The sequence below is a fragment of the Echinops telfairi genome, unplaced genomic scaffold, assembly GCF_000313985.2.
Source record: "Echinops telfairi isolate 266 unplaced genomic scaffold, ASM31398v2 ScPeMD7_443;HRSCAF=831, whole genome shotgun sequence".
NCBI classification, from domain to species: Eukaryota; Metazoa; Chordata; class Mammalia; order Afrosoricida; family Tenrecidae; genus Echinops; species Echinops telfairi.
In genome coordinates this window covers 19,766,473-19,775,597 of record NW_022104341.1, presented here as the reverse complement: position 1 = coordinate 19,775,597, position 9,125 = coordinate 19,766,473, and the positions used below count along the sequence as shown (strand labels likewise).

The following is a 9,125-nucleotide window of genomic DNA, read 5'->3' as shown; positions in this document are numbered from 1 at the left end:
AAGGCAAAGAGAGAGGAAGTTTCCAGGAGGCACCATCAGGCTGTGACCTGATGAACAGGCTAGACTTCATCCCTACACTTGAAGTTGACATGAAATTATGTAACTACCACAACTACCAATAGAAGTGTTTCAACATGTTGATAAAACACTGGAAACATTCACTAGTCTACATCAAGAAATTTGTCAAACAGCTACCTGGCCAACTGACTGGAAGACATTCATATACTTTCCCATTCCAAAGAAAGGTGAATCAACAAAATATGGAAATTATCAAGCAATATAATTAATATCTCATGCAAGTAATATTTTGCTGAAGATCATTTTGAAATGGTTATAACAGTATATAGAGAGTTGCTAGAAATTCAAGGCAGAAAGGTAAATTCAGAAGAGGTTGAAGAATGAGGAATCTCATGGCAGATCTCAAATGGACCTTGACCAAAATCAGAGAATACCAAATGTATGCTTATTGTGTTTATTGACTGTGCAAAGACATTTGGCTCCACGAATCATACCAAACTATGGATAACAATGCAAAAAAAAAAAAAAGGGAATTCCAGAACACTTAATTGTGCTCATGTGAAACCTGCACATGAAAAAAGTGCATCAGAATTGTATTATTTCACCATACTTATTCAATCTGTATGCCGAGCAAATAAGTCATGAAACTGGACAATAGGAAGAACTATAGGTCAATGCTGAGATTCTAATGTGTTTAATGTAACATAGATGATAACCACTGGGAGGGGGATCACTGAATATAAACATTTGAAAGGAAATTAGCAACAGAGCTCATCACAAGAAACTAGCCAAGCACAAACAAAAATCAGAAAAACAAAGATAAGAAAAAAGAAGAGTGATGTCGACACTTCATTTTCAGTAATAACCTTAGATATAAGTGCTCTAGGCAAACACCCTATACAAAAAGCAGAGAGTAGCACAATAAATAAAAAGTATGGTACACCCTTTTGCTGTCCACAAGAAACACACCTTAGACAACTTAAAATCTATTTCAAGAGGTTTATAAAGAAATTTCATATGATAAATGATCAATCCACCAAGAAGACATATGATGATTAAATATATATGCAACTAATAGCAATACATCAAAATAAATGATAAGAAATGCTAACATGAAAGGAGAGATAGACAACTCTACAATAATAATAAGAGACTAAACCACTTCTGTCAATTATTGAGACAATATCTAAAAAGAAGATCTCTAAATTCATTGAGAATTTAAATAGAACAATAAGTCAAATTGACCCTAATGGACATATACAGAATACTTCACATAGGATCACAACAACACACATTTCTAAAATAGAACATATGCTAAAGTACAAAACACCTTAATATAAATCATATAAAGCACCATATCTGACCATAAAAATATGAAACTGGAAATCAACACAGGAAAAATAAACACATGGAAATGAATGGTGCACTACTAAAATCTACTGGACTGTAGATGAACTCAAACATGAAAAAAAATCCTAGAATAATTGAAAACAATATATATTAAAACTGTAAGGACACAGCAAAATCAATACTAAAAATTTTATAATGATTTATAATGATCAATTCCTGTATTAAAAGAAGAAATTTCCAAAGTAATTAATTTAAACTAACCATTTTAAAAAATAGGAAAGGAAGAGTGAAAGAAGTCAAAATATACCAAAAAGGAAATGATAAAGATAAGAGCAAGCAAACAATGGAAAGATCAATAAAAGCCAAAGTTGGTTCTTTGAATAGACAAACCACTGACTAGATTGACCAATGAATGAAAGAGAAGTTGCAAATAACCAAATTAAGAAATGAAAGTGGTGGTATTACCAGTGATCCAACAGAGAAATAAGATCAAAACTGATTGCTATAAATATTGTACTTTGGGATAAACAGATGAAATGGACACATTTTTTTGCAATTCATTCTTACTCAAACTAACTCAAAAATAGAAAATCTAAACCAGCCCCTTACAAAAAGAGATACTGAAGATTTCACAAGAAATCCTGTCAAAAAAACAAACACAAAAAGAAAACCCAAGCAAACTGAACTACATGACTACAATGTGCAGACGTGTACACTCAGAGAAGAGGTGACGCCAACCCTACTCAATCTCCTCAAGAGATTAGAAATATAGGAGAAGAAATAACACCACTGGACGCTTTCTCTGAAGCTGGCATCACCTTAAAGACAATGCCTCCATGGAACAGGTATGTACAGGACAGTTATAAAATTGTCTTTGGTTTCACAATGATAAATGAAAAACATTAAAATTCTCCAACCGAACAAGGTATGAGAGGATTTTTTATGTTGTTGTCTTTGTTGTTGTTGTTTGTTTTGTTAAACAGTGAGAGCAAAATCACTTACTGGACTATAGAGAAGGGCTGAGAGAGCATGCCGCTACGAGAGAAGTGGTGTTTTCACAGAACCAGTGTTTTCCATCCCATCCCTACCTGATGTTGATCAAAACATACCATTTCAAATTTAGTTAAAAAAGGAAAAAGAAAATGTGCCGTATGTTGTGCACATGCCCCAGTTACTTGATGTGCAATAAAGGAATGGGAAGAGGAAATGAAAGAATAGAGAAAAGTGTAGTCGTCAGGATGTGGTGGAGCCCAATTGTGGCTTTCTAATTGAGAGTGGAGTCTTGGTCGGTAGGAAGAGCGTTCTGGAGGCACGGAGCAGGTTCTCTTTTAGAAGACGCCTCCTGTCTGCTGCAGGGAAGCATCTGGTGTATTTTCGTCCTCCGTGCCCACCTGGGCAGGTGTGTGTGTCTCATTGATTGGCCTCCCGTCAAGTCGGAACCTGATCTGCCTCATTGACAAACCCCATGGCTCACCATAGGCTTTCTGTAGTTTCTGAAGTGGCGTTTGCCTCTTAATCTTAAAGTGCACCGTGGAGTCATCCTGCCCCGCCACCTTCAACTTAATATGATCGTTGTTCTCAGTCTGGACTCCTTCTCTGGGTTTCTCGTCGGCCAGGGCAAATGCTGGAGTCTCCTAAACTGCCCATCAGAAAAGAGGTACCAGGTCCACATCAAATGAGCCGACTTTAGACTTTAGATCATAAAGACTGTTACTCTTGGTGATGGGATAAATGGAACCAAATGTAGCTGTAGTGAGCACACTACCAAAATAAAAACGAGTGAACACGTAAAGAGCATGTTGGTCCTTTTCGGTTTTCTAACGCTAGGTGTTTGCACATTTCTTTGTAATATTTACTTTGTACTTTTGAGCTGCCTTTTGAAATTTTTCTGTTCAGCTCTTTCATGTCACCATTTCTTCCATTTGCCTTAGCTACTCCATGATTTAGAGCAGTGGTGTTCAACCTTCCTAATGCCACAACCCTTTCATACAGTTCCTCATGTTGTGGTGATCCCTAACCATAAAAGTATTTTCGTTGCTACTTCATAACTGTCATTTTGCTACTGTTATGAATCATAATGGAAATATATGATATGCAGGATGTATTTTCACTGTTACAAATTGAACATAATGTGATTCATCACAAAATGATTCATCACAAAAATGATTTGTAATTATATGTTGCAAAATATTTATTTCTAATTACAAATAAATGAAATTTTGTCTTGAAACATGGTATAGGATGAGTAACAATCTTCACGCCGGGAACTCATATGTGGGTGTATCTGCATGCGGGCAGACCCACCTGGAGACAGAGGAGAGGTGTCATCGGAAATATGTGTTTTCTGATGGTCTTAGGTGACCCTGTGAAATGGTTGTCCAACCCTCAAAGGAGTCACGACCTACAGGTTGAGAACTACTGTTGTAACTCCAATACTGCTGCTCTCTACACAGTAGCTTCTCTCTACACATATGTGACTGGTCCCCATAAGTACATTATGGCACCAACCCTGTCACATACACCTGTATTTGTATGGGGTGTATGTGATGGGGTTGGCACGATGATGTCATCAACTGCGTCTTGCATGTGGGCGTATCTGCATGTGGGCGGACCCTCCTGGAGGTGGATAGAGGAGCAGTGTCTCAGTTCCTAAGACCAAAGGAAATATGTGTTTTCTGATGGTCTTAGGTGACCCCTGTGAAAGGGTCATTTGACCCCAAAGAGGTCGTGACCCACAGGTTGAGAACCGCTGATTTAGAGCAAGTTTCAGTTTCTTCTGATATCCATGCTGATCTTTCTTTCATGTCTTTAAAAATACCTTTTCTTTTCTTCAGGTATGATGTTCTTGATGTCCTTCCATAGCTCATCAGATCTTCTGTCATTAGTGTTCAGTGTAGCAATTCTGTTCTTGAGATGTTCTCAAAATTCAGGTGATATATACTCAAGGTTGTATGTTGACTCTCATGGGCACATTTTCATTTTCTTCAGTTTGAACCTTAACATAAAAGTGAGCAATTGATGATCCCTCCCACAGTTGGCCCTGGCTTGGTTTTAGCTGCTGATACTCCCTTTCTCCATCATCTCTTCCCACACATATAATACATTTGATTTCTGTGTATTCCATCTGGAAGAAGTCCAGGTGTTGTTGAAAAAAGGTATTTTTGATAAACAATTCCTTGCAAAACTATATCATGTGATATCCAGCTTTTCTATCACAAAGGTCATATTTTCCAACAACTGTTTTTTTTCCCCTGTTGATTTCCAACTTAACATCCTGTGGAATGCAGATGATGTAACCTTGCTTGCTGAAAGTGAGGAGGACTTTCAAGCTGGCTTATGAAGATAAAGGGTTGCAGCCTTCAGTATGGATTACTACTCAATCTAACGAAAACCAAAATCTTCACAGCTGGACCAACAAGTGACATCATGATAGACAGAAAAGATTGAAGCTGTCAAGGATTTCATCTTATTTGGATCCACAATCAATGCTGATGGCAGCAGTAGTCAAGAGATCAAATAAAAGGGAGCTGATATCAAAGAGTTCAAGAAGAAAGAAAATGTTTTGAAACTTATTGTGGTAGCAATTGTACAATACTGCTTGATGTGATTAAACTGTGGAATGTTATGATATCTGTAAGAACTCCCAATAAAATGACTAAGACTTTTTAAAAGAAAGAAACAAAAGAGAAGCATTGCATTAGGTAAAGCTGCTGCATAATATCTCTGTAGGAGTTGGAAAGCAAGGATGTTACTTTTAGTGCTAAGATGCACCTGACCCAAGCTATGCCTCATATGCATATAGCAGTTGAACAATGAATAAGGAAGCCTGAATAAAAATCGATACATTTGAACAATGGTGTTGGCAAAGAATATTGGAAATACCAAAGACTGTCAAAAGAACAAAAAGATCTGTCTTGGAAGAAGTACAGCCAGAATGCTCCTTGGAGGCAAAGATAGCAAGATTTCATGCTATGAGCTTCGGAGATGTGCTCCGGAGAGACCAGTTCCTGGAAAAGGACATCATGCTTGGTCAAGTCGAGGGGTATCAAAAAAGAGGAAGGCTCTCCATGAGCTGGATTGACAAGTAGTTGCAACAATGGGCTCAAACACAAGAAAAATTGTGATGACACAGGGTCAGGCAGTATTTCCTTCTGTTGTAAGTAGGGTTGCTATGAGCCAGAACCAACTCAATGGCACCTGGGAAGAAGTGCATAGAGATAGAGATTAATTGGTGTCCAGGTATGTATGCACACAAAAGAGGCAGAAATTTCTATAGCTACTCGTAAGTACATATATATTGGTGCAGGCAAATGTGTTCTTTGAAAACACAGATACAAATACTCCACAGATATAACTAAATGCCTTTCAACCTTCATCTTCTGGTTTGAAGGCTTAGGATAGAAGCAACTCTGTCAGTAGGCATAACATAGTTCACAAAAATCATAGTCTGCACCCTCATCAAGTGAGTAGCATCTGGGGGTGGTCTTAAAAGTTTGTGAGTTGCCATCTGAGATGTAATAACAACTGCTCATCAGGAGCAAAACTGTAAGAAGTTAAGCCAAAGCTCAGAAAAGAAACAGATCTGTGTACACCACACCCTCTTCTACTTTTAGACTTAGATGGTCGCTTGCTACTTTTAGACCAGGAAGAACAAGATGGTGCCACCACTGACTTTTGAGCAGGATCTCAATGGTTAGTCACAGAGAGACTGAAAGAAACATATGAATCAGAGCGTAAATTCTAAGTAGGATAGTGAAAAGAGGCCTCTGAGACCATTGCCCTTAAATACTCTTCAAATCTACAACCAAGTCTTTCCCATGGCATTACATTTTTTTGGTCATACCAGTGTAATGCATTGTTTTATTCATAACCACATAAAGTTTGAAATTTTAAAGTTTTCTTAAAATGTTTATAGTCATAGTATTTTCAATTTACCCTACATTCTATATATTTTTATATTTACTTTATTATTAATTGGGAGTTAATACGTATGTCATATCATTCCATAGTTAAATCATGTCAAGCAGTCTTGTACAATTGTTACCACAATCAGTTTCCAAACATTCCTTTTCTTCCTGGACTCCTTGACATTGTCTCACTTCCGTTGTCCCCACTGGCCCCCATCCCCAAACACTTATTCTACTTTCTGTCCCTATATGTTCATCAATCCTGGGTTTCATATACCAAAAAAGAGAAAGACATATAACACAAATTCAAGAGGTTGACTCCAAAATGATGTAACACCTCAGAGATAAACCCTGATATGAAAAAACAAAAACAAAAAGTACAGAAAGCATTAAAAAGCAGATCAGGTCCAGCGTGCATCTGAGGGAAGAGTCAACTAAAGTTCTAACCATTCAAGTCAGGTCTATACCTTTTATCTTCTATGCTTATCTCTCGAATGCACCCTACTTAGTAACCACTTTCCTCCTATCCATTTATTATGTAGGCCTATTTCCTATGTAGATCCCACAAATGTATCTTGGGCTCCCACTGTCATTCATAGCCTTCTGCAAACGGGATTCTCACAATTTATGCTTTGATACTAATCCCTCCTTTGGCTTTAAATTATGTGATTTACAATCTTTTGGTGACTGATGATGGTGTGCTTCTTCCATGTTGACATCTCACTCAGATGGTTGCTTGTTTTGAGACAAGCCTGTAAGACCCCAAACACTACTTTGTCCGGTAGCCGGACACCATCAAAGTTCTTCATCACATTTTGCTTTAGCACCTATATCTTCTGTGTTCAGTTCCTGAGGGCAAGTACTGAGCAAGTGCCATGATGTAAGAGCTAATTGTGTTTAAATTAGAGTCAAAACTTTTTCCTGGATCTATGTGTGTTTTGTTTGTTTGGTTTTTATCTGCTTTGGGGTCCCTTTCCAAACCTCCCTGTTAATTTATTATAGAGTCTTATCAATCATCCCCCTGGAGCATAATGATCTTCTGTTAATATTGTCTTTGATTAACCCCTAGGACTATTTTTTTTTAAGTTCTCTTGAGAGGGGGATATTGGGTCAATGTAGCATAACTTCATATCACAGCACCTGAATTATTCACTTTTACAGAATCAATCTTTTCACGGCTGGATGCTATTTATTTAAAAAATGGGGTTAATTGTCAGAGAAATTTACAATAATAATCATTGTGACCATTCGTCACAGTTTTCACAGAATAATATGTAACAAGACCTTGTTTGTCTAACTACCAACAATTCAACAATGTTGGTACAGCTGCCTTCTGCTTCCTCACACACCAACTCAGAAAACACATGTTTTCTGACTTACTGACTTATGTCCTCAACTTAAGTGTATCTGAGGTAGGTCCAGTTCACCCAGTGGAGTTTCCACATCAGATCTCTTTGATGTTGCCTCTGGAGCATGCTCTGTACCTTGAAGATCCAGGATTCAGTCCCAGTTATCCACGGCACCCAGCCTGGGCTCCCAGGTTGCACCCAGAAGCGCAGGACAGTATGGCACATTTGGTGCATACCACCACAGACACTGCCCTCCTAGGCTTCCCAAAAGCATTTTCAGTCATTCTTCCCCCCACATGGAGGTCGGGCCTCCCTTCTCACCTACCGACAGACATGCATTTGTGTTCCCGCAGACGTGTTTTCTCCCTTTCCCCTCTCCTGCATTGTTTTTCCCATCAGTGTCCCTCATTCCTCTCATAGGGCTGTCCACCTGTCCAGGGAAACTCTTCATAGATTTACAGGAGTGCTACTCAGTCGACAACATCCCCTCTCCCTCCCTTGACCGTGACCATTTGATCCTAGCTGACATGAGGCGCCCTCTGGCAAATTGACCTTCAAAATACTTACCTAGAACATATGGTTCATTGACACCTATAAGGCTCTCTACCAGGCTGTCTGGCCCCACTGGCTAGCAGACTGGATGCCCTACAACCTTGAGCTTGCGCCTGTTCTGTGACTTGTTCCTGCAGCAGTGGACTCATGCAGTGTTTGTCCTTTTGCAATTGACTAACTTCACTCACCCTAATGGCCATGACATCACTTTTTAACTAAATAGCATTATGATACACAAAATAACGGATATTGCCTGTATAATTAGTTTCTTACCTTATGTGTCATCGTTATGAGATGCAGAGGTCAAAATGATTCAAAAGCAAAGGCGAGAAGGTGGAGGACAGTAAGTAGACTGGGAGAACTGGAAGAGGAGCAAACTGAACAACAAAAGAGAATGTTGACATGCTCTCGTCAATTAATATCAGTCAGCAACTTGTGTGGAAATTGTGAAGTGTGAACTGCACAATTGCTGTGTGAACTTCCACCAAAACGCAAACATGTTATGAAAGTAGAGAGAAAAGGAGGGTGAGAATGGTCTCTCTTCTCCAAGAACGTAATCAGTGTCATGTAGTTGTACGTGTAGAAATTGTTGACTTAATATATGTTACTGCATATACAGAACGACATGTACACGAAGTGGTGCATTTCAGGAAAATCACTGAATTGTTCCTTCTACTACAGGCATTATTGACGGAAGTTATAAGTAGAGAGGTCTGGGTTTCTTTCACCCTTTCCTGCCCTCGGGTCAGCTGAAGAAGCATGACCCTCTCATGATCAGGGAAATTAGTAGCAATTCTTAAATAAAGGAAACCATGGGATCTGAGACGTTTTTCAATTGTCCTAAGATTGGAATGAGTTTAGGCAACAATTATGTTGGCACTCCTAAATTATATCACAGGTGAAAAAGATTTTGTCAATCCGTGAATTTGGAGTAAACCCTCTTTGGAAA

The 9,125-nt window shown here is 38.6% G+C and overlaps 1 protein-coding gene across 1 annotated transcript; it reads right to left on the bottom strand.

Moving 5' to 3' along the window:
- Positions 1-2,696: 2,696 nt before the first annotated feature.
- Positions 2,697-8,461, bottom strand: LOC105978284 (small ubiquitin-related modifier 4-like). Its single transcript, XM_013003790.1, has 2 exons — positions 8,450-8,461; positions 2,697-3,002 (listed from the first exon to the last, which is right to left on the bottom strand). The coding sequence occupies exons 1-2, from the start codon at positions 8,459-8,461 to the stop codon at positions 2,697-2,699; spliced, it is 318 nt and encodes a 105-aa protein (XP_012859244.1).
- Between the last annotated feature and the right edge of the window lie 664 nt (positions 8,462-9,125).